Genomic DNA, 27,646 nt, shown 5'->3' with positions numbered 1-27,646 from the left:
TGCTGTAGCTACACCATGACTGGTACCTGAGCTAGTTCAGATCTGTTTATACAGAGCTGCTGTTGCACCCGTTACGTGCACTGGAGCCTTACTGAGTCACAGCAGTTTGTCCTTTCAGTCTGTGAAATGTGCACTAATGAACGACATGTTGGGCTAATAAAAGGTAGCATTTTGGAACCAAGAGTTCTAGTTTTTTATGTGCTGTAAAGAGGTTGTATTATCTCAGTGTTACAGAAAGGGAAACTGAGGCACAGAGTGGTGATTTGCTCCAGGCTATAGATGGTGTCAAAGCCTGCATTACCACTAGGGAGCTCTTACTCAAAGTCCTGTGATCGTGTGTGTGTGTGTGTGTGTGTGTAACAGTCCTAAATACAATTAAGCTGCTGTAAAAACTGGCATTTTTTTTTTTAATTTGCATTTGAGTAATGATAATACTGAATAATTAATACAGCCTTTTTTTCAAAGAACTGCACAAGCCATGAAGAAATAAAATTGAGGCCAGCTGACTTTCAAAAGGACTTGGACTTCTAAGTCATGAAGGCTCTTTTGAAAATTTTACCGACTGTAATTGAGATATTGGAACGTATCCCGTCCATTTGCAGTGCGGAGCAACGGTTACAAAAGTCAATTTACATCAGAAACGTTCACGCGGTTTGTTACGCCTTACATAAAATATGTCAGTGATTAACCGTAGGTTTGTTTGGAAAATGCATTAACCTTCATCCAGAGGAAAATGCTGCTATTTAAACCTCCGTGGTACTGTCACGTGCAGATCTTTTGTTTGTACCTAACCATATTATTCAATCCCTCGCTTTCCTAACACTGCAAGATTCACTAAAATTGTTGTAGCCACCGGGACAGGCAGCTGGGATGTGAGTGCTTCCACAGGACTGTGCCCAGATAAGCTCCTTTTAAAATAACCTGAGCTTGAATGGAACAAAGATGCTGAACTTTTAGCCTCTGAAATCTGTTGGAGTATCTAGCATAACACTCTTGATTGGTGGGTACATTATGGAGTCCATAAAAAACAGAGTCATGTGCTATAGAAATACATGCTGCTCAGGCTTCAGGTACTCGGGACAAGCCATTGGGGTGCAGGCATCTCAGCTCCCTTGGTGCATATGCAAAAACAGGCTGTTTCTGCCTCCCTTTAAATCAAAGGCATGGTGCACCGGTGGGCATCGGTGCCTTTCAGAGGTAGGCCTGGCTCAAAGGTTCGCTGCCTGAAATCGGTGTGAAACATCCAGCAGCGCAGAGCCATTTCTGTTGGCTGCAAAACCAGGACAGCCCCTGCCTGTGTTAAAAGAGTCTGTCCCAGAGACGCAACAGCCCTGCTATGCACAACTGGGATAGTGTATGCCCCAATCCGGAAAGGGGCTGAAGATGCCTAATATCCTACAGGCTTGTGACGTGAGAGAGCCAAGACCTTCTGAATCCCAATCTCAGCTCCACGCCGATTCTCTGGGCAAGCAATTTAACATCTCTGCCCTAGACTCCTCTTCTGTAAAATAGGGTCAAGGCTTGTCGACACCAGGGCTTGCTGCAAGGATTATTTAGTTAACATTTGTGCAGAGCTTTAAAACTACGTAGCTTGTATAAGAGATAAGCTTTGCAGTTGCTGTTGCCATGGCTATAACCAGTTCTGCAGCATCTCCTCCAGTCTCTAAGTAGTCAGCTCAGTTGTCCAAGCATCCGTATGACTCAGCCCCAAGCTTTTTTAGCAGGTTTAGTTCCTAATTTCCCCCTTGTCTCAGCTTTACTGGGACAAAGGAGGAAGCCCCGACAAGCCTCAGATGGCAAGATAACACAGCATCTGAATTATTAACAACACAATATATTTTGCAAAGGAAAGCTTCAATAAAATGTTATTTTTTAAAAAATATTAACATAAAACATACAAAAATATAGAAATAATTTAGATTTAAACAGCTGTCATCCATTAACGTTGTAGCAATCTGGCAGGGTAATTTGTTGTCGAGTAGATTACGGTGCAATTATACAAGCTGTGTAACTACAGGGAGGTAGCTAAAAGCTATGGACAAAAATCCTGGTGAAGCTAAATAAAATTCCTTCTGCTTGGTCTGTATCTGTTCCTTTGCCCATCCTAACAGTATGAGTCTTTTACTGACTTTCCCCAGGGGATTTATTTATAGGGGAAACCAGGAAAGTGCTGCCTGTACCTTCTCTCGAAATGTTTAGCAATTTCCTGTTCCATGGCATGGATTTTTCCTCTCCTCCACCTCTCTCTCTTTTCCTTTTATTTGCCAAATATATTAAGGTTCATTCTTCACCTTGATTCCCAGCTTTCAGACCTTGTGTGTTGCTTCTTGTTGTTAGGTTTCTACCAATGTATTTCCTTGCTATGTAAAGCATGTTGTATGGGACAGATGCTATGAGATTATAATGGGATCTTGCTGGTGTATTCAGTAGGGTATAACTAATCTAGATGGCCAGGGATTTATGCACCTAAGCCCCTAAGCATGTGCTAAGGTCCAGGGTGCAGCAGCTTTTGAAATGATTACCCAAGAGTGAATTATCCATGACCCCCATATGACACCTAGGGTGAGATTGTGTTTTTCGGACACGGCCCATAAAAGGGGCTGTGCAGAACCACACCGTCTCCTGGAGAGCACTGGGGATGCAATAGCACCGGGATCTCCCTGGTCACATCTACAGATCTGTTTAGGAAAATCGGCTTACCCCCTGCGCTTGGCCTGCCTGCCCTGTTACCTTCCAGCTCTCCTTGTTTCATCCTGGCCTGGGGAAGGCTTAGCAGTAGCATCCCTTGCACTCCTGCTAGGCTGCAATTCTGACCAGACCGTACCCAGACTGGAATTTAGCGAGGTCTGTGCATTCCCCCCTACCCTGCCAACACACATGCGCACTTTCTAAAGCCACTGACATCTTGTAAAGACCAACCAAAATCTAGCCTTTAGTGTTGATAAACTATCTGCATCGTCTGTCAACCAGCTAGAATTAAAATTCCAACTAGCAACCTCAAGGAGGAAAGCTGAGGATCCGGCCCCTTTATTTGTGGAAGTCAACTTCATCGCATCAGATCTACACTGAAAGCTTTCCTTAGGAGTTTGGCTTCTAGTTCCCGTTTGTATTTTTAAAACCCCCGCTTCCCATTTTAATATCCAAACACTTTTTTTCATGTGGTCATATACATAAAATAATCCTTATACATTGAGAGGAACGTACGTGGTTAACTTTGTCGAGGAGTCAGGATGCTAATAGTCATCGGTCTGAACAGAACTTAATCTAGCAAGCTTGGGTTTAGCAGGAAGAAGGAAGGAACTGCTCCCAATGGTTTTTTATGCTATTACGTCATCAGACAGATGCTCCCTAAAATCGATAGGTTCAGTGGGGAGCAAATTGCAAGGAGCAAGTGTAGGTGGGATCATAACAGGTTTCCTGAACCCTACTGGTTAATTTTCCATAAAGTTGGACAGGGCAAAGGTTCTGGCACCCAACACAGAAACAGCATTTCAGTCGCTTCCCTTTCCGGTGCGCTGACCTGCAAATGTAACCCCAGGTTATGCCACTGTGAATAAGATTGCTTAGCTCAGCAGTAATGTCCAATTGGAAGAAAGAATAGATGGGCAAATATCCTTGAAAGAGAGCCTGGGAAATACCAAAGAGAGTTTGAAATTGTCCTGCGGTAAACTTTGGTCATTCAGTCACTTCCCCATTGAATTTCTAGATTATATGGAGCGCCAAACTTTTCCCAGCCAGCCCAGTCTCTGAAGCAGCTCAATACTGCCACACATCTCCAGGACACCCTGATACCTCCTTTAGTTGGTTGCAGGCATGCATCTCGCATGTGAGAAGCCAGACTGAGTTATTGGGTCGACTTTGATCTCCCAACCAGGGGGTATGGCCAACGGCTTGGCTAGACGGCAACCATCGATGCCAGGGAAGAGAATCTCTTCTGGGTCCAGATCTTCCCCATTACTTCATCATTGGCTTCCTTGAGTCACTAGTCCTTGAAGTATCTGGGATCAGCCACACTACCGCTCCTCTTCCTCACTGTAAGACACTTTCTCTCTTTGCTGAAGATGAGGTCTGCCGACATCTCTTTTATAGGCCGGATCTTTGGGACTCCAGAAAAGCATCCCCCCTCCCCTTATGCAAAGAAAAAGATAGGAACAAAGCAGCAGCAACAAAAACTAGCTTCTGGGATGGGGTAACACTGAACGTCGCAGCTCACGGCACAGTCAGTTCGCGTAGTAGTAAGGGGCTGCAAGTTGAGACCATTAAAGCATTTCACCTGCGATCCATCAGCACAGCTGAAGTACTGACCTCGTCATCCTCCTTTGGAACAAGCGTGGCAGATAAATCCTTCTCTCTTGCGGCCGTATCTTCTTAAGCAGCTATCCTTGGGGAGAAAAAAACCCGCCAATAATTCTCCCTTATCTTTGATCACAGCTGTCAGCTCAGGTTGTAACTGTGGTTTATATGGAACATGCTGATCAGATTGAAATCCACCGCCCCCCTTCCCCCCCCGCACGGTACTGTACATATTTAAAAAAGTCAAGTTTATGAGTCTTATTATTTTCATACATGGCTTCGTAAGGCAGAAAACCTACTGGGTACAGTATACGTGACAGCCACCACCCAAGAATTCACGCAGAGTTCTTCCTCTTTGTTTCTTTTTTCTCTAAAAAAATCTTTGATTGGTTAAAGACCCATGTCTTGTATGAAATGTTCTATTTCCTAAAAAAAAAAAAAAAAAAAAAAAAAATGGGTGTTTGGTTTTTTTTGTTGGTTTTTTGTTGTTCCCTTAAATTGATTTTGACAAACCACGTTTCATCGCCACTGCAGTACAAACTCGTTGTAATGGCCAACTGTAGAATAGTTCCCCGCTAGTTTACGGGGAACGGTGTCCAGTAATCTTCAGTTGCGCAGGCCAGCATCAGAGCTCCAAATAGCCAATCAGGGTCAACATTACTAAAGAGTTAGTCATGATAACGACAGTGTATGGTGTTGGAGTGGCTGCAGTACTTTCCACCATCATGCTTGTGCCTGAAAGAGATTAAAAGAACAACAATGATGTTGAAGAGTTTCATTGTTGTACTGGAACTGTTTTGTTTCATTTTCAAATGAACGTCAAGGATTTGGCATATGCTGCTGCTGTGTTTTATTGCTGAGGGACGTTCGAGAAATAGGGGAGCCAATCTGATACGTGCTATAGGCTGTCTCCAGACAGACATGCCTGAGTCGGGGCTACGGGTGAAATCACTGATGTCCGTAGACTTCTGCCATTGATTTCAGTGATTCATTGGTTTCATCCTCAGTGAATGCAAACTGAGCAGCAGTCCCAACAATTTTGGCTCAAGATGGCTTCAGATTAGACTGAGAGGAGAACATGATGATGGTTTACTAGCAGGTGGAGAATACAGGCAGAGAGTCTGGAGAGGAATTAATTAGCGTGGTCCAGCAGGCGTAGCTGAGCACTAGAGAAGTAAAGTGCATGGGTGAGGCCAAGGCAAGTTAGAGCGCTACAACGCAAAATGCGAGGCTAGAACTGGCACTGCCCTCCCAGCTGTTCAGTGGAAGAGTGGGATCAGGAGCGTGGTGCTCATTCTGCCACTTGGGCGAGAGTTGGGACAAAGACATTGACTGAGGCATAGCACGCACGTGAGCAGTGATGGGAATGACACAGGATTAGAGTCTGTGCATTAGTATACTGCCACAGATTCACTCATTTCCAAGGGCCAGAGAAACACATTGGGAGAAATGGCTATTCAGCACATAACTACATGCGTCTACTCCAGGAAAGTGGGTAGGGATTGAAGAAGGGAAGGAAAAAAGAAATGAGCAGACACACCGCTGTTCCTGAGGATGTGAACCTCCGCTGGGACTCCATCTCCTCCTGGCCCCGTTGCCCTAATCTGTACCAGGGCATGAGTGAAGTCTTCAGGCACTGGGATATCGAGTCGGTTCTTGCTGGACAGATACAGGGTAGGAATGGAGTGCGAGTCCTGCCTGTAAAGCATCTGTTGGAAGATAAGTTTGAATTTAGGGTCCTTTTTTCTCTCCAGCACATTGCATTAGAGAAGGTCTTACTACATTCTGCCTGTACCTTGTACCCGGTGACAGCCGACTCATCCCCCTGTGCTACTACAGGGTCCCACTTGATGCTGACGCCAGAGCCAGAAAAGGTCCAGGAAATGTTGCCAGGTGGTCTCCTAGGTGCTAGAAAATACAAGATAATTAAGAAGTTTAGTGAAGCAGAGCGAACGGAGGAAGCGACATGGAGGGGTGCAGGGTACCCAAGACCGAGGGGTCTCAGCGCACCTTCTGAAACGTTCTGGGCAGCCTAGATGGTGGGCAACACCATCGTGGCTGGAATAAGCAGGAAGAGCTATCTCAGCCAGTCATTTGGGGTTTAGTATCTCAGGACCTCTAAAACAAGTGCTTTAAAAAGCTGGAAACCTTGGACCAATAGAGTCCCGTTGATATAAGCACAATTTTGTCCAAGCCGATTCTAAACTATCTAAATTGGAGAATGAACCCTTCTCTTATGCTACTGGTCCATCAGGGGCACTAGATGGGACTTCCAGGACCTTCTCAATCCCAGATCAGTCCTGTTCAATTACTGATCGGCTTTACCAAAACACAAATCACGTTTCCATCCTTCTCTAAAGATGGATGGAAATCCAGTTCTACTCTGGTCCGTGATGGTCCAGAGTAGAGCTGAAGAAGTGCATCCTACAGCTCAAGTGGAGCGTAGAAATAAAGGTTTTGTGCCACCTTTCCTAGCACTGGGACCATCTAAAGGGTGATCCAGTCTCCAGCATACATAAGAAGAGCTTTAGAGCAGCCCTAATTTATGTGGAATAGCAGTGGCCCAGTGGGCTATTTGGGAAGCTGGTGTCAGTCATGTACAAGAGGGCTATACCTGTTTTTTCTAGACCTAGATAGTTGCAGGGTTGGCCAAAAGGGAGACTGAAGATTTCCGAAAGTGGAGGAATCCACTCTAGTCCCTGGATTCAGATTATACATAGCCGCAAAGCTGGGCCAGCATACTGCAGAATCAGGCCTGATGTATGTTTTAGTATTGATGATCATGGTGAGGGAGTGATTACCCAAGGGGAATAGGACCCCTGCAGCCCCACTGACGGGGGCTCACTCACGTGGCTTCGTGGTTGTGATGTTTGTAGATGGACTGGCTGGTCCAGTTCCGGCCCGGTTGTAAGCTCGGACTGTCACGTGGTACTTGGTGTTGGAGTTCAGGCCTGTTACGTGAGCAGCTGTGACTAGACCCGCCGTCCTCACTCTGTCTGCTGCTTCCTCTTTATCACCGTCTTTCCAGTACCGGATCTAAACAAGAGGTCATGGAAATTTTGGCTCATGAACTAATGAAGGAGACCTGGGTGCTGCCAGAGTCCTGCTTTCTGGGCCAGAGGAACTCGGGCATACTGCAAGACGGATGAGAGTGGACGCTGGGGCTTGGGGCAGGGTGTCAGTGAGGCGAAAGGTCTCTCTCTAGGGTAGATACCAAACTGTTTCTTCCCCGCGTAAGGCAATTTGTGGCCCATCCTTCACTCGCACAGTTTCCTTGTATATATATATATTTTTAATTGCATTGCAACTGAGACATTGAACAGAGAAACTCTCAGCAGCAGGTTGTGGGCAGAGTGCCTTTTTCATGCCAGGCCTATTGGCCAAGCTCTAAGGCACTTATTCAGTTTTAGCTCAAGCCAACTTCTAGTGGTGTCATAGGCAGGACCTCCTCTGCATTTGGACCTGTGTGCCTTGTTTTGGGGGTGATCAGGCACAAAAGGCATTTATACACATGCTCCAGGCATGGGTGGCGGCGGGAGGCACTTTAATTAGAGCGGCTCCCAGAGTCACTCTAGTTAAAGCATCCGGAGCATCTCGTGTATCAGCATCCCCACACTTCAAAATGGCATTCATCGAGCTTTAGTTAAAGTGCCCTTGCTACCATTTTAAAGTGTGGGGACACTGATGCACGAGACGGTGGAGGCTGCTGGAGCGCGATAATTACCACGCTCCAGCAGATTCGATTAATCGAGGCTCCTCCAATGCACTGTAATTACAGCACGTGCACGAGCAGTGAGGCTGCTCTGATGGGTGCCCAAAGGCACTGTCTGTGGAAGGGGAGAAATGGGGGAAGCCTGTTAGGATGGCTTCTGTAATGGGGATGATACTAACCATTCTCACTAAGGCAGAGAAGATGCTGACATCCTCCGAGAGGCCCTCCCTTCCCCTCCCACACTTGGATGTGGAGGCTGCAGTGCTGATATAATTAACCCATCATGAGTCCTATCCCATCAAGCAGTCTGCTTTATGGCGTATTATGTCCGAGTGTCAGGCTCTCCCAGTCTGGGCCTTCAGTTCTCTCACCTCATAGCCAAGAAGGACTCCATTCGTGTCTCCCTGCTCAACCGGCTCCCAGGACACATCCATTTCCGAAGATGAAACAGCTTTGGCAGTGACCCTGGAAGAAGCCACTTTGGGCTCTGGCAAAAAGAAAAAAGAACCAGGAATAAGCTTGCTCTTTCATACCTACGGACAGCGCAGTCTCTGTCTGCAAAGGAGGAGCTCAAGACACAGGCCAACTGTATGGTGGTGGGATAGCAATAGGATGCACCATCTGCTGAAGGTAATACTAGGTGAAGTGATGAACATGGGGATTAATGGAAACAGTAAGGTGGCCTGGCTTGGTTGTGGGCTACACGAGCCCGCAGAGAGAAGGAACGAGGTTTCTCTAGCTGCATGCTGGGGGGGGAGCGTGTAATAACTGTGTTTGTATCACAAGGTGATGTACGAGGCTCTCTCGTTTGATGCTCAAACCATCATTGACTGCCCTTCTAATACAAGGAATCATTTCCTAACAGTGATGCCAATTAGACTGGAATTAGATGCCCATTAGCTCAGATGAGCAGTATCAGCTGAACCTGGACAAAGCACTACTGAATACGAATGGCTGTTGTTACCTTCTTCTGCTGAGTACACGACAGCGGTCAGGCTCTCTGGTCCCTCCCCTTTCCGATTGTACGCTTTAATCTTCACGTCAAACGGGGTGTAGGGTCCAATGCTCTCATTGCGGTAAACGTAGTGCAGAGACTCTGCGTGAGGCACCCTGGCTGTCATCCACGCCTGGGTGCCTTGCTTACGGAACGACAGGATATAACCAAAGCCGTCTCCGTTCTGGTACTCCCTCAGCATGGGCTGCAATGTAGGTCAAGAACACATGGAGGCATTGGTCGGGGTGCTCCTCACACCTCTTGGTGCGTGCAGTGAGGTTTAAAGATGAAGAATTCCCTCTGTGGATGTGTGCATGCAAATCCCATTGGACCCAACAAGGGTATAACCCAGGGGCCCTACGGTGCAGCATAACTGCAAGTGCAGCATTGCCCAGCCCTGCACTGTTATTATAAGTTTCACCACATTTTGTGTTTTTGTAAGGTCCCAGCTCCTGGCATCTTGTAGAAAATGGTCCATACTCCTTCATAGTTAACTGCTTAGTGATTTTCATCGTCATGGAACTCCATGATGTAGATTCGGTAATTGAATCCTTATAACGCCCTAGGATGAGTGTATCACTATATCTGTTTTTTAACGATGGGGGAAACTGAGGCAGGAGAACTAAGCGCTCAAGGCCAGAGTGGACTTAGTGTCAGAGCATGTCCGTCATGTTGCTCATGAGGCCTTTCCAGACACTATCCTACTATGCTTGTCTCCAGAGTTAAGGGGCTCACATCTCTCCACCCCCCAGTGACATTTCCATTGGGATCCAGTTCACATGCAAGTTGTACTTCTGTCTACTTTGTGCACCCCGTTTCCATTCCTCATTTACTCTCAGTCCTTGCCTCTACTCCCATTTCAGAGCTATGCCTGTCTTCTCTTCCCTTTTCCCACCATTGCTTCTCATCTCGCCCTGCTTTGCATCTCCCCTTTCCCTCCTCGTCTCACCATCTACAATCATTGTGACATCCTGTGTGAGGGTTGAAAGAGGAAGGGGACACTTGCCTTGCTACTACCCAGTAGAAATCTGTCCCCCCATCCAGTCCTCTCCCAGCAGTTCATAGCACTGCAAGGAAAACACACATCCCACCAGTTGCTGCTGCCAACTTACCGTCCAGTTGATGATGAGTTCATTGGGTGCCCCTCCTCCTCCTCCGAGCCCGGATGGTGCCACGGTAGGTGCTGTTGTATTCCCAAATAAAAGGGACAGCGCAGTTTAGTTTAGTTTCAAAGCAAAACCGTGATTACAAATAAACACAGAGCCTGGGAGCAACCAGCTTTCAGCAGCTCTAAAAGCTATGCCTTCCCATCTGTTTCTAACCTTAAATATTTAATATGTTCTAGGCCTGAGTCTCAGAGGTCCTGAACTCAGACGGCTGGTTGTTGAATTCAGTTGAAGCTATGGCTTCTCAGAGACTATGAAAATTGAGCCCTGAGGGGTAAAAGATGGGTAAAATATTGTCTGGAATGATCTGACTGTATATAGTGTGCGTGTGCATGCATACACACTCATGCACACACACAATATCTATTTCTCCACCCAAACGCATGTAGTATCCCTCTGCTCAGACACATACATTTGCTTTAGCTTTCTAAACATATGAACATGAACAGTTTCAGAGCATATCAGTTTTATACCCCAAGTTCATTTTGAGCTTTTGGCGAAGGCCGGGGGTACTATTGACTTGATGTACGTTATAGTCTCCACAGGGAACTTCACTCTGCCTTTGGAGTGAGTTGGACTAGATGACCCAGTAGAGCTCTTTCTATTTCTGATCACTAGTACCCAAAACTAGGACTGTTTTGGGTACTTACATATTTTGCAATGTACGTGGGAGGCTGACCTTCACAAATGATATCAAGTATTCCTAAAGCAAGCTATGAGTCCCGTTATTCATTTATCTTTCAAAGGTGAATGGGTAAGGAGAAGGAGGCCTATTCTGAGGCCATGGAGGAGTTCTCGCGGAGATGACTAACTGCTGAGGGTGCCTGGAGGCTTGCATGCAAGCCGTCGCATCCCATCCCATCCCATTTTAGTGGGTGGGGACAGGAGACTCCAGATGTCCTCTTATAACTCTGAGTGGGCACCGACCTGCTTCTTTGGTGCGGATTTTGCTGGAGGGTGCACTGGGTTCCCCAGTTCCAAGGATGTTGCTGGCTATGACCCGGAATTCATAATCCATCCAGGGAATGAGGTTCACCACCTGGGCTGTCTCTTCATTGCCTTCGATAGTCGCAGGATCTATAACCCAATAACATGAGAATAGAACAGCAGCAAGAGAAACAAAGAGGAAACCCCACCCTGAGCTAGTACAAGGCAGGCAAAGTCCTGGAAGACACTTACTGGTGCGCACTTGCTTCCATTTGTTGGACAGCAGGGTGCGGGCCTGGATGACATATTTGGCGATAGGGCTGTGGTTATCGAAGCCTCGGCTCCAGCTCAGTTGAATGGTAGCTTCGGTGATGTCCCTCACCACCACGCCCCCGGGAGCACCTGGAGGTCCTGACACAGGGAGAAAAAAGACTGTCCGATTAACAGCTCCAGAGAGAGGTTGAAGAGCTTATTGTTCTGTAAGGTCTCCAAGTCATGCGTCACAATCGAGGTTCTGCCCCTTGAAGGGTCAGGAAATATTTGGGACTCAGTACAGGATCTACTACAGCATGCGGGACCTGGAAGTGAAGGCTGAAAAGTTACCTCTTACAATCAGCACGGCTGACTCTGAAGCACTGTCCACAACCGTCTGGGCTGTGCACGTGTATTTCCCAGACTGTTTCAGCAGAGTATTTAAGATGGTGAGGTCCCCGATAGCCTCTTTCTAAGCAGGGAAGAGAGAGAAAAACATCAAAACGGACCAAGCCAATACAGCGTGCAAAATGGAGACCGAACCTAGGGTTGCTCCAGTAATGTCAGGGTAGCTGGCTAATTGAACACGCATCCAAGAAAAGCCAAATGGATGATGTCAGAAGATTCAAAATGTTCTGTTCCTTCCTCGTTCCAGGTTTTTGGATCTATTGTTAGCTCAGGACCCTTCATACTCACCGTGCTAGCTCGCCTGTAGTGCCCGTCAGACTTCTCAATATCAATGGGGATGTCATCCAGGGACCATGTGAAAGTTAGGTCCATGGTTGGGTCGTGGGAGGCATGGCACTGCAGGGTGATGTTGTCACCTGCATTGATGTCAGCACTAGAGGGTGCCAGGGTGATTTTGGTAGCATCTGCAAAGAAGAGGGTGAGAGCCATGTTAGCTGCAAACGTACCCAACGTGCAGCAGGCATTACACACAGAAAAGGCTGGATTAAAGTTTGATTCTGTAGAGCCATATCTGATCCTCACGGGTATAGAAAGCCAAAACCACCACGTTTTTGTTCCTCTCTAATTAGGAGCTATCAACAGTTTTCTGAAGGGAAGGGAAGGATTACATTGAATGTAAAATGTCAGGTGCCACTTGTTTTTTGGAAACCTATAGTGTGGTGTGGTGGGGTGGGGTGGAAGGAGAGGGAAAATGTGTCCTTCACACTATGGCATTCTCATCAGCCTTTTTGCTACGTCGGCTCCAGCACAACCCAAATATCCCTACCTCGAACTGAGAGAATCCCGGTGCTGTTGGCTTTGCCCATGAAATTCTCAGCAAAGCAGGTATACTTCCCTTCGTCAGACTTGCTGATGTTACGGAGGATCAAAGTGCCATCCGGTGTAATGGTCACCCTAGAGAAGGAAAAGAGCCGCAGGAAGAAATGAGATTACCTTGGCACGGACAACAGCCGATCTCTGCGCGCCGATCTGACACTGAATTCCTAGATGTTGCTGATATTTTTTTTTTAAGGGATGTAGATCTTAAAGGCCAGACTGGCAAAAATGTATACGACTTTTAAGGAAGAAGAAACTGGAAGCAGCAGCCAGCTGGGCAGTCTCGGGAACGCAAGAGGAAGGGACCCCTTGGATCACAGAGTCTAGTTTTGCTGAAGAAGAAGATCTGTTCTTGGCTGTTGTTTCTAGCTAAAAGCCAACGTAGTGCTGGTACCTGCTGCTGTTGATCAGGAGTTCTGTCCCTTTGGTCCAGAGCACGATGGACTTTGGCGCGGCTTTTGGCTGGCACGGGATGATGACCTCCCCACCTCGGGCTGCCGGTATGAGGCGCTTCACTGGGCTTAGCCGAAAATCTGGAGCAAATGCTGAGAAGAAAAGAGGATTAAGGAGCCCTTGCAGATGCTGCTGTAGGAGCATAGTCAAGCCACATTGCAACTGGAGACTGGTTTATCACCAAACTACATAGTAAGAGCATGACAGACGAGATACAGGAGTTGCCGAATGGCAGATTGCAGCTACTCTGACTCCTCCATCGCTGACCACTGGTGCTGATACCTGACTCAAGTGTATCACTCTTGGCAATGGTGGTGTGACCCCAGCACTTGCAAAGTCTCTGCAGAGACTCAAAAAAAGAGAGCTGATTTAGAAGACGTGAGGGAGGTTTGCTTTAGTGTCCCAGCTAAATTTCAACTGGGGTAAGCACACAGTGCCCCTACACTTCCATCTGGAGTTTCAGTTGGGTATCAGCTGCTTGTTTCGTGCCCTAAACTGTTGTAAGGTGTTGCTGTTTGCTGTTAGACAGCTGCTGTTGAGAACCTTTCACATCAGGTTGCTGGTTTAACTCCAGCTCCAGTTACTGCTGACCAGAAGATACCTATTTGGTTGATGGGAAATGCGTTTGGCATCAGCCCAGTCCCAATTTCTTTTAGCCACAGCAAAATGATCGGGCCCTGAACTGTTTGGACCATCCCTTAAAGTCAGGAGAAAGCTGCGGCATGAAGAGGGAAGGTTGTGCCGCTGCGGTCTATGCTGTGTAGCTTTAGTAGTTAGAGCAGTGGTTTGCAGCCTTTTTTAGACTCGGAGATCCTCTTGTTAGACTCAAGGCCCCCGCTCAGAAAATGCCAGCTCTTAGCTTTCACTTGGTTTTTGACTACAGAAAAATAACAGGGCGACTCTTCTGCTGCAAGAAACGCAGAAAGACCACGGCAGGTCAGAATGTTTTTAACTCTACAGATTCCTATTGGAAATCTCCGGGTTTATCCTGTGAATCGTGTTTGCACACCTAACTGTGCTAACGGCGCGTGGTACCCCACGGCATCTTGAAAGGATCTCCGGGCCCCCCTGCACGAGATTTGTGGCACTCTGGTTGAGAATCACTGGGTTAGAGGAATTCATTCCCCAGGGCTATTTATGCCATTTCAAACAAAACTGTACTTTAGAAGATAGCTGATGTTCCCCATCATAGAGGCAGCTGCATTTAAATGGTGGGTAAAGTGATTTTCCTACTCTTGTAAAGGCCTTTGAGATGAAAAGTGTAGCATAAACATGATCTATTAGGAGCACATCCCAGACACGTTTGTGTTCGGATAGCCCATAGGGAAACGAGAAGCTACCTTGCACCGTTAATTCAGCACTTGCATACACTGTGCCATGTTTGTTCTCGGCCACACACTGATACATGCCGGAGTCCTCCAGAGCTAACTTGGAAAACCGCAGCTCTCCGCCACTCACTTCAATGCGGTTCTGTACAAACAAGAAGATCAGCTGATTAGACAACAACAACGATGATGCTGAGACTCAAGAACTAGACGTTCAGAGTTGTTTCATTAGAGACGCTTATACCCTCTTGTTCTCAGGCTTGCCTGGTTTTTTTCTGCATATCAACTCCCTCTCTATCCAAGCAGCATTATACACCTGAGTGCCAGAGCGGCACAGCCTGTAGGTAGGGACTAACTGATCTGTCATGGGCGTGGGGTAAGGTTTGGTCACACGAAGAAGTGAATGTTAGGTTTTGTGGTGGGTGGAAAAAGTGGGGAGCGAGTGTCAAAAGTCCTGATGGGTCTGAGGAGAGTCTCAACAGAGTATCTTGGGGAGGGCAGTCAAATGTAGTACATGTCTGCCCAGGGAAAGAGCTGCTCAGCGGGGCAAAGGACACGACAGGCCAGGACAGAGGTCCACTGCCAGAGCTGCACAGGGGCTCTAGGCTTAGAGCGGTAGTGTTGCATGGCGCAATAGCAAGAGGTGATTTGCCCTGGGCCAGGACTGCAATGTTCTGGTTTTGCTGTGTAGGGCCATAGGAGGGGGATATAACCGGGGGGAGATTATGTGACTTGGCAGAGCTGCCGAGGGCTTTAGGAGAGGAGTTGGTCAGCTTGGGGTTTGGCTGAGGTGCGGTCTCAGAGCTGCATCTTGCACAACCTCAAGCCAGCGCTGCAGCACCTGAGAAATTAATGTCTGCCCGTTCCGTAGCCATCTGATCGCTGGCCTCGGCTTGCCGGCTGCAGCACAGCTCCAGCGCAGGTCTGACCCGATGTCCGCTTCTGTGTCCGTGATCACCTTCAGCCATTCTGGCTGAGCTGCAAAGGAGCAAGAGAGATTTAGGAGCCAAAAATGTCATGGAAGTGTTGTGGGGGGGGAGCGGGGAGGGCAGGGAAACAGGAGGTGTTTGTTCCTGGCAGGCAGGATGATGCTCATCTTGTCACCATGTCGAGACTGCAAATGCAAGGCTGATTCTTTTCTGGAGCCAGCCCACAGATGTGCATTATGGGACCATCCAGATTGGAGGAAGGTTGTTGTTATCTCTCATGATTTGGGTTATGTTTGTGGCTCAGTAAAATTCGAATCATGGGTCCCAACTCGAACCCTCCACCCAACCTCCCCGGTGTTTTGTGAGGCTCGGTTATGGATGTAGCCAGGGCTGGGGTTAGCCTGGATTAGAAATGATGGGTTCCCCACAAAGGGCTCGATCCTTTGCCTGGGGCTCCTTGCTGTGCAAGCTTTACCCTGAATGATAATGCGGCCCTGGTAGGTGTCTTTTCCTTTGCTGTTCTCAGCCTCGCACTCGTAAGTGCCTTCGTCCTCAAAGCCCACGTCCTGGATCTGCAGGATGGGCTCATTGGCGATCCACTTGGAGGACTGAGAGCCATCCACCTTCCGCCACTTTATTCGGGGGACAGGGCTGCGGAAAAGGAAGAGAGTGAAGGAGAACTACAGGGTTTTCTGTAGCGTACCTCAGACAATATCGTGCAGTTCAGTGCAAGCCAATTGCTCCTTGCAGCCACCCCTGCCACACCTAATCCCAGCCTAGGATTAAGAAAATCAGTGGCTTGTGACTTTTGACATGAGGACTTGACCCACCCCTTGTACCCCATATTCCTCAACAGGAAAGGAAAGACAGGTGGATGGTGTCATGGGAGTCTCCTCTTTCTGCCTATCACTGTGATGGTCATTGCATCATCGACTCCTTTAATGTTGCTGCTGTCCTGCCCCTGAATGAACCAGACTGAGTAGACTCACTTTCCGAAGGCAAAGCACTCCAAAGTCACCACCTGCCCAGCCAGCGCGTAGGTGTCAGCAGGAAACTTGGCTTTAATGCTGGGCGCGTACGGTCTGGCATCTGCAGAAAGGAAACCAGGGTTGAGGGAGGGTCCAGGGCTTTGAAACTGCACACGCAAGACATTAAAGAAAACGGCTGCTCAAGAATTCAGGAGTGAAAGCACATGTTTAAGTCACAGAGACAACAGCTGGTGCGTGTCTTTCCAGCAACCAACTGCAGGTAGCATCAGCTTTGCCTGCTGATTTGAACAGAGCCCTGGGCTCTGTTCCTGCCTTTGCTGGAGAGTCACTGCAAAGTGCTTTGCTTCTCTGTGCCTCATTCTCCCAGCTGGGAGACAGGAATCACGGTATATCTTTAGATATCAAGTGATGCAAGGGCACCTATCCAAGGCCGAAACTCATTCATTAACAGCACAAGACTGAAATTCCAGCAGCATAAATGCAATTATTCTAATAAGAACTCAGCCTGATGCTGGCAGAGACCCACTGCTGCACTTTCATTGCTGTGTGATGTGTATATAGCCTAAAGAAGAAAGCCCTATCATTTTTTGCAGCAGACCTGGAAGGTCACCAGATCTGGGCTGTCTTGGTTCATAGAAAGAGGGTCCAGGAATCGTGGAGCCCTGGCAGAGTGCTCCGTGCCAGGCAGCCCTTTGCTGTTATAAACAGGGCGACATAGCTCGTGCACCCATTGACTGCACAGAGAGAGGGGTTATTGCTCAGAAATGTTGGTTCCGGCTGTGGAAGGTTTTTAGGTCATGAAGAAACCCTTATGCTCTGCTCGGAGACCAATAGGTGGCCCATGCACCTTATGAAACCCTTATGCCCCATTGCTCCCACGCAGCGGCGTCTCGTGTAGATGCAGCCACTGAATCCTGAGCCAAAGACCTTGTTTCTGTAGTAGCTGTGTGCCAGTGCCTAATGGGAGTGACGGTGCACTCACTGGAACACCACGTACAGGATTCTGCAGTGTTTCCAGCCCACGTCCAGTTCAGGATCTAGCCTAAAGATGCCCTCCTAGATTTTCAAACTCTCCATGGATTCACAGTCACCAGCCCCAGGGATGCTCCTGCTCGCTAACTCAACACAGTCTCCCCATTCGTGGTCAGAGAACCACCTCCTCCTCTGCCTCTTGATATCTCTTCCTCCTCATTAGCCTTCCATCTAATTTCCAACTTTTTACTTTTTGTTTATGCCTCTCATTTATTCTCCTGCTGTGTTTTGGTGGCTCAGATTGTGCCATGCTGTCAGGTTGTTTGATAGTATACTTCTCTGAAGAGGGACAGCTAATTCCCCTCTGTGTAGCTTGCCAGCTCTATGGACAGGTGCAGAGTCTTGGCTCCATCTCCTCCCTGCTTTTAGGGTAGCAGCTGGTTGCATGGGATTGAGAACAAAGTAAACCTTGCACTCCTTTTAGCACAGGAGAATTGCTATTCTGTGACCTATGAGAAGTCTGCTCACAGCCCAGACCCATTCGGCCTCTGCAAGATCCTTAGGTTTGTTAGGGATGCAGTCGACAAGGGACACCAAACACAGGGACTGCAGAGAGTAAATCAGAACGGATCTCAGCTGTCATTGTTTTGTGTGCCTCAGGCTGGATAATAAGGTGAGAGACCTCCATGCAAGTAAAATTAAGCTGGTTCTTTACCCATGACTTAGCTACCCAAGGACACAAAGGAAAATTAATCTGATTTAACTAAAGGTGAGACCTGAAACAGGATTAATTAAAATACATTAAACCTCTGAGCAGACACTCTTATTTAGAGTGAAAGTGGCTGTAACTCAATTTGGCAGCATTCACTTCCACAGTGCCTGTTCCTCCTCCTCCTCCTCTCTCACACTGATGGTGAACTGAAGTCAAAACCAGGGCTTGCCCTGCCTTGATGCCCAAAAGTGAGTATTCCTAGAGTCACTGAATATGGTGATCACATCTAGACCCAACTTCCTTAGCCTGTTTATGAGAATAATGTATGAGATCGTATCAAAAGCATTACTGAACGCAAAGTATTTCGCATGTACTTCTTCCTCTTTATCCACTTGGCCAGTAATTTATCAGAAAAGGAAAGAAGACAGGTTTGACATGATGCGGTCATGACAATGTCATGTTAGCTGGGTTTTTTTACTCGTCATATTATCTTCTCAGTATTTGCAAATTGACTGTTTAATAATTTGTCCAGAGTCTTGCTGGGGATCCTAGTGAAGTTGACGGATCTGTAATTCCCTGGGTCTTCCTTTTTCCTTCTTAAAAGGTAACTTCTGTATTTGTGTCTCTCCTAGCCCCTGGGGATCTCTCCTGTCCTATTCGGGCTCTCAGAGAGAGCTGCTAATAGTTCCAAGATTATTTTGGATAGTCCCTGGGTGAATCTCACCAAGCTCCTCTGACTTCAACACATCTATTTTATCTGAACTGTTCCTTAACCTGTTGTTCCCACACTCTGGCCTATACTTCTGTGGTCTCATTACAGTCGGTGCAGTTATGTACACGGTCACAACCTAACATTTTTGTGCAGGCTGAAGCACGGAAGGGATGCAACGTTTGAGCCATCTCTGTATCATCCACTAATAATGATGCACCCATGCGTCCCCTTGTTTTCCTCTTATTCTCATGTAGCATGCAGTGTTTTCTTGTTTCCTTTTATGTCCCTCACTAATTGAAACTCATTTTGTACTTCAACCTTTCTGATTTTCCATGCTTGTCCCATTCCTTTATGTGCCCTCATTTCCACTGTTGGTTTGATTCATTTTTGATTTTCTGGTAATTCTGTGCGGCAGTTGCTGTACACTGCTCTTGTTCACGGGTTTCTGATTGCCAGCCTGAATTTGCACTCTGGTTTCCAAATAGTTTTCTTGCACGTGACCAGCACTTGATCACATTTCTCCAGTTGCTTATCGGCAATTCGGAGATTACATTGCAGCCGATTCTGCAGTTTAGCTGTAAGTGAAGTGGTTGGTGATCCAACAGCACGGTTGCATATATGGCAGCTGAATAGATGACAGCTTCCTTCTGTGGTGCATATACGTCTTACACCTGCTCAAGCCACGTTGCAGCTAGCCTCTTCTTCGCTGGAAGACTAAAGATCGGGATTAGGTCCTCAATCCGTGGGCGTCCTGCTGGGTTTTAGTTTGTTGCAATGAGACCTCATTCTGCGACAGCAGCTCTGCTTTCCGTACGATGACTACTTTTCTTTCTGTCTCTTGTGTTGCTTTCCACTCCTATCTACACTGGACTACGTTCTTTGTTTCTGCTTCCCAGGTTCCTTTGGTGGGAGCTATACACTCCTTCTGGGCCAGTGTCTAGCATTGTTTTGATCCTTTTGGGCAGCTCACCTACCCTTGTAATTGTGATTGATTTCTCTAAGGTTAGATCTGTTGTGTCAACCAACTCTCCCTGCAATCACGTCTCTCTCAAACAATTCTGTCCTTAAATAGCAAGTGTTTTGTATCTCCAAAGTTATATCTGAATTCCACTGTTCCCAGCTCTGTAATATAAGTATATATCCTTTGTTCCTTGGTTTTGGGGAGAAAAAGAGTCTTTTTCTACAGTCTTGTTCTTTCTAGGGTTACAGTACTCATCAAACTTACCTAGCAGCTGTTTCAGTGTTTCAGGCCTATTTCCTGGAAACAGGATCTTACCTACTTCTATTCATTTTGTGCTCTCTCATAAGCTGCAAAGCTTTCAAACAGCTCAGCTGTCATTTTTTTCATCCTCTGTCCCTCATGGTCAACACATGATGCAGAATCGATTCTTACTTCTGTGTGTGTGCGGGTTCTTGTTTAAAAAGCCAGCTTTCCCAGTGGGCTTGGGTCCTTCCAGGCTGCTTGCTTGCTCTGGTTTTAGGTGCTGAATTGGCTCCTTGTTAGTCCCACTCAGTACCTTGTTGGGTTCTCACTAACCTGACTGCTGCCACCACGGGTCCTGTACACATGTTGGGTAATAGCATGAGATGTTTCCATTTGTGTAAAACTAACCTGCTCTATTCTTAAGAAAATCCTTTCCACAACTCTACCTAGCGTTCAAGCCACATGTGCGCAGACTGGATTCCTGGCGCCTCTTTCAAACTCTTTCCTCCTGCACTTCTCCCTTCAAGTTTCATGGGATACTACTGCTGTGACCATTCAGTCCTCTAAGCCTGCCAGCTGAGGCCAAATGGCATCGTCCTTTTGTGATGCAGACCCTACAAACCTTACTGAGACCCAGCGCATTAATTTCTGGCCAGTCACTGATGATGGTAACTATCACTTATTACTGATCTGAGCAACATCCGAATCCAGGATCAAGGAATAAGAGGCTGCACTTCACATCTCCGGTACCTTGACCCATCCATCCCTCCCCTTCCGTATTTAGTGTGGACACCTGCCTCCTCTCTCTACATGAAAAGCAACGTTTGGCTGGCCCCAAGCTTCCCGTTCACGTCCCCAGAGCACTGACCCTCTGCAACGAGGTTGAGTCGGGCAAACTTGCTGAAGACGCTCTTTGTGATGAAGTCAATGTGGCTAGTAGCAAAGCAGGAGTAGTTGCCCAGGTCTGATGCCTCCGTCTTGGCAATGTAAAGGTTGCCTGTTGTCTGGGAGACAAAGCGCCTTCCATCCGCCGGGATGAAATTGGGAAATTCATTCAGGAGCCATCGATATGACAGACCTGCAGGGGATAGAGATGGGGATGAAGCGGGAGGAATTCCAGCTCACCTCTACTACCGCAGCAGGTTGCTTTCCAGACCAGCCTAACCATGTACTTGCTCCACAGATGATATTAATTTGTAAGCCGCATCCATTGATTAACAGGACTTGAATGCAAGAGCAGCTCTTGATAAAATAGCTCTCTTAGACTTCTGCATGAGGCAGCCAAACCCACAAGTCAGGAGCTAATTTTCTTTTACAGACCCCTTCATGCATCCCTGTCAATCCCTCAAACCATTATGACCCTTGACATCCCCTCTGTTCTAGGGCATCCTCACTACTGGCGCCTTACCTGGGTAGTGCGGAGGCGGGGTGCAGGGGAACATCGTTCCCCAGCCTTCGGTGATCTTCACGGGGTCTCGTTCCTCTGTAGAGAATTCCTGCAAAACTGAGAATGAAACAGGTGGGTGAATAGCCAGAGCAGCCAAGAAAGGGGTTGCATTTTAACTGGACATCCCAAGGGAGAGAGGCGTTGTGGTCCTGCGGTAAACATTTTTCGTATCGTAGCCAAGAAAATTAAATGGAGCAAATTGCAGTTAGGTAGGGGCAATGAGGAGATTCACCCCAGACAAGGACTGCAGGAAGCCATGGTCTTTAGTTCCCCTCGCATGAACATAACTTCTGTTTCCCTAAAGTTTGGTTAGCAGGAGGAGTGGAGGAATGATGTTGTTGCTTCCAAGCCCTGCTCCAGACATTCATCTCTGTAGCAGTACACCTGGGCTTCCCGTGGCCTTGCAGACAGTGCTCCAAAGCCCATTCCTAACACTTCTTGTCTGGTAGTGCATTCAGTTCTCCCCATGCTCCCACAACATGTCCAAGCGGTGCCATAAAATATTAGTTGGGAGATGACATTGGGCACCATGTTATTTCCAGCAGTGACAGCTCAAGAAAGGGGAGTCACCGGGTTTGTACTCATCCTGTATCAGTCCTGCCTGCCTTTTAGGGGGCTTCAATAGCTCTCTTATATTCTTTGCCCTTGTGACACAGCATAGATGGATTTTGAAATAGAAATACAGTGGCCTGGTAATCTTTCACATCCAACCCATTAACAAGCAGGGGCTGTGGAAACTTCTCCCTGACCGTCCTGTTTCAACAGAGGAGGTTAAATCTACCCCAGCACAACAGCTGTTGTGTTCCCTTTATGCTATGGAGATGAACATGCGACTTACAGCCAAAGCGGATGTGGGCTTCTTTGCTGACGACTGTGCCCCTTGGGTTAGATGCCACACACTGGTAAGACCCAGCATCCTTGGATTTTACTGGGTTGCTTATCACTAGGTCGCCCCCAAACAGCCGGTAACGGGAGTCTGGTTCCATCTTCAGCTCTGTGCCATTCATCTTCCACCTGCCGAGAACAGAGGTGTAAGGCAGAGAAATAGTGGTCACAGCTGCATGTCCACGTCACGAGTGAGAAGGGGTGCTGACTAGCCCCTGGCAGAAGGGCAGCACACAATGGTGTGCATTGTAAGAGGCTGGTTGAATGGTCAGCTGTATCTAGTGCTGGATGAAGTCAATATGTGGTATGCTAGGGTGATGCCAAGAGGGGCAGGCGGATTATCTTTCAGCTGCCTCTGTTGTATGTGTGGCAAACAAGAACAAAAGCCCAAGGGGATGAGAAGGATCCAGAGAGTTTGATATTTGTTCCCGCTTCCCCAAGTATAATGCACATGATTAATTTTGTTCATTGGAGCATTGTGTGACTAGTTTTGCCTGGCTGTGTTGGGGTTTGTTTTAGAGCTACCCCAACATTACAGGACTACAGAGGCATGCCGGGGACATCCTGCAGCCAGGCAGGAGCGACAGCTGGTTCCCCGGGTATTTTGTTCTTTCAAAAATGCTGGTGTGTGACTTCAGTGCTGGGGGAAGGGGATGAGTAGATTTCTTAAAGAAAATCCTAAAAATTGGAAAGCAGAGGACAAGCTTCCCCACTGTCTGACTGGGACAGGTGGTAGGACCCAGTTTGTTGCTCAGTCTCCCTTCCTGCTTAAGAGAGCTTAGCTCTGTATTTCTCTCTGTTGCAAGTGCCTGGGAGGGGACTTCTTTAAGGCCAACAACCATCCTTTAAAAGACCTGCCCCCAGTTCCTTTTACATGGAGGCAACCAGCAGCTATCACATGGTGACACTTGATGAGATCAGGCTGGACTCAAACTAGCAGCTGAGTAGCATGAAGTCTGCATCCTGTAGTCAATTCTTTCAGTCCTTCTAAACACCCCACGAAAAACAAGGAGACAGTTTCAAGCCCCTCTTCTTCTGTGTGAAGTCCAGCCCATTACAGCTGGATAAGTAATTCTAGGATCTGTCTCCCTCGGGAGCTTCTCAGTGCCCATCACTGCTGTACCTAGGTATCCTAGAGATGCAGGGCAGACTGGAGAGAGCAGGAAACATCACCTGTATGTGGCAGGAGGGCTGGCTCTTGCTCGACAGGCCAAAGTTATCTTCTCTTCCGTTGAGCCTTCAGGAAAGAGCGTGTTGACTGGTTGCTCTTCAAAGATTGGCCCATAGTTCCTCATGCTACTGTGTGGCTGGCACCATACTGCAAAAAAAATGTGAGATACATGCTGAGGAGACCTTCCAGATCCTCGAGGAGGGGCTCGTGGACCCAGATGTTGTCAAAGAGTTTGGTTTTTAAGGCAGGAAAACCAGCATAGCCCTGGAGGGGCCCTGAGCAGAACCGAGCAACTCTGAACCGAGGTCAACCCTCCTAACTAAAACATTGCATCCTAGACTCCGTAGCCCAGGTGTTGAGTATTTCCTAAAAAACTGAACTTCTGGTTTCACACCGTTTCTCCTGAAAGCAGAGGAAACATCCCAAATAAAATCTGTCAAAGGTCAGTCTGAGCCCAGCAGCCCATCTGGCCAGCATGGTTAAGGCACACCAGGTACTGTAGCTAGCAGCACACAAGTGAAACATCCCGTCTGACCACCCTTGATTCCTCAGCCCAAATGACCCAGCACCCGTTTACAGCTGGGTCAACCGAGAGCAGCCTCCGGGTGAGTCCAGAGCGAGACTGAAACTTGTGCTTTCACAACGATGCCCTGTAGCCCTGAAAATAAAGGGTGTTGCAACCTGCAAATCTCAACCACTTGTTGGCATAGGGCATGAAAAACTCACACAGGAGCATAAGAGAGCCATGTTTTGGCATAGGTGGGCACTGTCCCTTCACTCTCTCTGACAGCTCTGTTCACAGACAGCAGTCTAATTTAGGAAAACCAGATGGTTAATACTCCAGGACCGGCATACAGAGGACGCGATAATGATAGGTTAACGGCGGGGCAGCATGGTATAGTGCACTGGCCACAGGACTAAGAGCTGAAAGCCCTGAATTCTGTTCCTGGCCTCTGCTTGTATCAGCATTTTGGTGACACTTTACTTCATTGTGCCAGTTAGCTAATTAGTTCCTCCACAACTCTCTCTGCAAGGAAGCAAGGTAGTAAATGCATTACTTGCAGGGGTTCGATCAGGAGAGTCTGTTCTTAGCCCGGCTGCCGGCTCGCTGAGGTCACGGGGAAAATCACCTTGTTCCTCAGCTCCCTCATTTTCAGCATTTCTTTCCAGAACGTGAAACCCACCATTCCCATCGGATGTGCAAACTGACACTGTGCTCGTCGCACCGTAATTATTAGCTCTATTTTTTTCTCTTGCTAGCGGAAGATGAGTGTGTGAACTTACTTGGCAGCCTTCGGATGCTCTGGGACCGATTCGGATCTCAGTGCAAGTATCCTGGTGCAAAAACCTCAGTGAGACCAGAATCAAACCCTCTACTGAAGGCGAATAAAAGCTAGGCGTATACTGGCTCTTCGCTCAGGCTGCAGTCTTTCAAGGAAGAGGTCTTTGTCCTTGTTCTCTGTTATTATCTTCATAAGTACAGACTGAGGACTTGTGATGGATTTGTTCTTGTGATCATGAGTGATGATCCTTGAGCTGGATCAGATGCTAATATATATATTTTTTTTGCCACGGTAAATGAGTAGGAATGGGAAACCTAGAAGGGGTTCTCTTAGGCGGCCCCACAAATGGTCTTGAAATGTAGGTCCAGAGTTTGGCAGATATTTTCACCCAAAGATGCAGGGAGGTACCTAGCGTGATGTTCAGAAGGTGCCTACATCCCACTGAAATCCAACGGGAGTCGGGTGCCTAGGTGCTTTTGCAAATCCCCCTAGGCACCGCTCTTCAATTTTAGGCACCTAAATACCTTTACAATCTGGCCTGTACTGCTTGGGAGATTTGTAGGCATAGACAGAGTTTGCTGGTGAGGCTGTGACGTTTGCCTTCCCGTGGAATAGTTCCTGGGACAGCACTTTGCTCTCTTTCCCAGATACCCTTTACGTGAAGGGATGGTATCTGATCAGACTTCCCCTAGCTTCCCCTTTGCTTTTTGTCACCTCTTTGTTCCTTGATGGCCAGGAGAAGGTCTCTTTCCTTCGGGTAGGTCTTCTATATTCAGAGAGCCAGTGCAGACTACTGGATGTGGGGTAAATCACTTCACATAGCTGGGACTCCGTTTCCTCTTATGCAAAATGGACACGCTATCATTTACCTTCCCTGGCTGAAGCATGCATGGTGTTAGGTTGTAAGTGAGGGTGAGCAGTTCTTTTTTATCACATGGTAGCACTACCGGGACCACTTTTGCAGACTTGCTTTATAAACATAAATGAGAATGGAATAAAATTCACCTTGAAAATACATCCCGGATACCTGACACCTTAAAAATACAGCACAGCTTAAGCAGCTAGCGAGAAAAGAGCCAGGAGAGTTTTGCTTTCCTGGTTTAATCACCCTATAATGAGCCCATCCCTCAGCTGAAATGGAGCTACCTCAAGGCAGCGTGCTCCACAGTATGGGTCCTCTTGCCCCTAAAAGGTTAAGCTTGGGGAGCCGGGCCAGTCCAGGGGAAAGCTCCTTGAGGACTTTCTAATTGAATGAATAACTATCTGAAAGCTACCTTGCCAGCCGCCAATCTGTCTCCTTCCCGGCAGGACGCAGCATGGTCTCTGGGTAAATTAAGTGACCCCAGGAAGCCTGATGTTTTATTCAGGAGTGACTTCCAGCTGGGACAGGCCCAGCGTGGTGCGGGTTTCTGGGGTGAGGCCGCCCTTTACCTGTAGCTCACGGGGCCCTCGTTTCATGTTCAGGCTGCTGTCACATGTGGGGTGACAGCAAGAGAGGAGAGGAACTTTGTTAATTGGCCGCGTCCACTCCAAGCAGCTGGTGGCTTAGCACTGTCTGCGCTCTGGTGTGCACACGTTAGCCAATTAGTTGAGTCCTCTGATCAGCCCCAACAGGGTGCTTGAAGGTGCTTCTGCCAGCGAGCTGGAGTCAGACAGTGTCCTTTGCGGTGCAGGGGTATCCATGGGGCACAGACTGTGCCCCCCTCCACATCATATCGGTGAACAGTTGCTTACACAAGTCACCCAAGCCCTGCCCTATCATTAGTGACATTCGAGAGCAGCACCGTGGAGTGTCATCATCACTCATCATCCCTTCCCAGCCCCATGGAGATACCCTCCACTTCCCTGTTGGAAGAGCTGCCTTCTGGAAGAGAAAGTAATGAAAGCAGGGGGTCTCTTCCTCTGCTTGAGTCAGGAGCAGCTGTGCTGAGCTGGCTCAGCTGGAGATCACTCTGTGCCGACTTAACACCAATAGGCAGCAGAAAGAATAATCAGCATGTAATGCAGAGTTAATAAGATTTCTGCATATTCATTTTGTTCCTATAGTTAAAAGCAAACGTACCGAGGCTTAACAGCTATGCAGCACGATCTGCGTTTAAGTCATTGGAGCTTAAAGCCGTATTATTAAAGCTCAAATGCATGGGCAGGATGCTATTGCCTGAGCTCTGGAGGCCAAGCTTCACCGATCTTTCTTTCTAATTCCACCCAAAGTTGCATCACTGTTGCCGTAGTCTGCTGTCCCTCTCCTTTCTCTGCAGAGGCTCTGGATGGCAGCTGCCTGGCATTGATTTTCCTACTTGTCTGATTTTTTGCGCTGCTCACAAGCTAGTATCTATGATTTCAAGGTGTCGGAGTAAAATGCCTGGATTTCACACATTCAGCAAAAGAAGCAGCAGATCAAGGTTAAAAATAAAAAATTCAAAGTTCCTGGCAGGTTAGAGCGAGTGAAAGAAGAGAAACCTCTCAATCTGTCTGATGCTGTTGTGTGCCATAGGGCCAGTCACCTCCCAGAGCAATCATCTTTTTTAATGTTGTCTTTTGGGACACTGTCATCTTGACACAACAGTGGGAGGCCACATGAGCAGGTGAGAATGTCCAGGTGCAAATTTTCAACAGCCCGAGGATAAATATAAATGCACCTTAATGTCCTATGAGTCTCGTTTGCAGAGAATAGCGTGATCCAGCGAGAACTGGGAACATCCCATGAAAAATGGAACAGCTGCTGCTCCACCTGACCTCTTGACTTTGTGTCTGAGGCAGTGCAGCTAGCGGTGTAAAGCATACAACACCTGTATCTTGAACACGGCATCTGACTGGAACGAAACGTGCTTGAAAGAATAACTCGGACACCAAAATTAGTGGGAAAAGGGGAAACCTTGAACATCCAGGTAATCCTGAGGGCTGGAAAAAAATGGCTGCAGAAGACGCTTGGCCAT

The 27,646-nt window shown here is 47.6% G+C and overlaps 1 protein-coding gene across 1 annotated transcript in view; it reads right to left on the bottom strand.

The window, feature by feature from the left end:
• Positions 1-1,814: 1,814 nt before the first annotated feature.
• CNTN2 (contactin 2) overlaps positions 1,815-27,646 on the bottom strand; it is a 43,849-nt gene continuing 18,017 nt past the window's right edge. The window contains exons 3-23 of the mRNA XM_006273878.4: positions 23,430-23,574; positions 22,210-22,385; positions 21,333-21,428; positions 20,793-21,002; positions 16,325-16,424; positions 15,811-15,986; positions 15,248-15,384; positions 14,422-14,551; positions 13,023-13,173; positions 12,579-12,706; positions 12,041-12,216; positions 11,696-11,816; positions 11,345-11,503; positions 11,093-11,242; positions 10,112-10,182; positions 8,970-9,204; positions 8,377-8,492; positions 7,143-7,329; positions 6,089-6,201; positions 5,834-6,002; positions 1,815-5,028 (exon numbers count right to left, since the gene is read on the bottom strand). Coding sequence (XP_006273940.2) covers positions 4,919-5,028; positions 5,834-6,002; positions 6,089-6,201; positions 7,143-7,329; positions 8,377-8,492; positions 8,970-9,204; positions 10,112-10,182; positions 11,093-11,242; positions 11,345-11,503; positions 11,696-11,816; positions 12,041-12,216; positions 12,579-12,706; positions 13,023-13,173; positions 14,422-14,551; positions 15,248-15,384; positions 15,811-15,986; positions 16,325-16,424; positions 20,793-21,002; positions 21,333-21,428; positions 22,210-22,385; positions 23,430-23,574 — 3,056 coding nt within the window. The 3' untranslated portion in view covers positions 1,815-4,918. The remainder of the gene's footprint in view (positions 5,029-5,833; positions 6,003-6,088; positions 6,202-7,142; positions 7,330-8,376; positions 8,493-8,969; positions 9,205-10,111; positions 10,183-11,092; positions 11,243-11,344; positions 11,504-11,695; positions 11,817-12,040; positions 12,217-12,578; positions 12,707-13,022; positions 13,174-14,421; positions 14,552-15,247; positions 15,385-15,810; positions 15,987-16,324; positions 16,425-20,792; positions 21,003-21,332; positions 21,429-22,209; positions 22,386-23,429; positions 23,575-27,646) is intronic.

This window comes from Alligator mississippiensis, chromosome 14 (genome assembly GCF_030867095.1).
Source record: "Alligator mississippiensis isolate rAllMis1 chromosome 14, rAllMis1, whole genome shotgun sequence".
In the NCBI taxonomy this organism is placed as follows: domain Eukaryota; kingdom Metazoa; phylum Chordata; order Crocodylia; family Alligatoridae; genus Alligator; species Alligator mississippiensis.
Note: the sequence above shows the minus strand (reverse complement) of the source record. Positions and strands in the feature narration are given on the sequence as shown.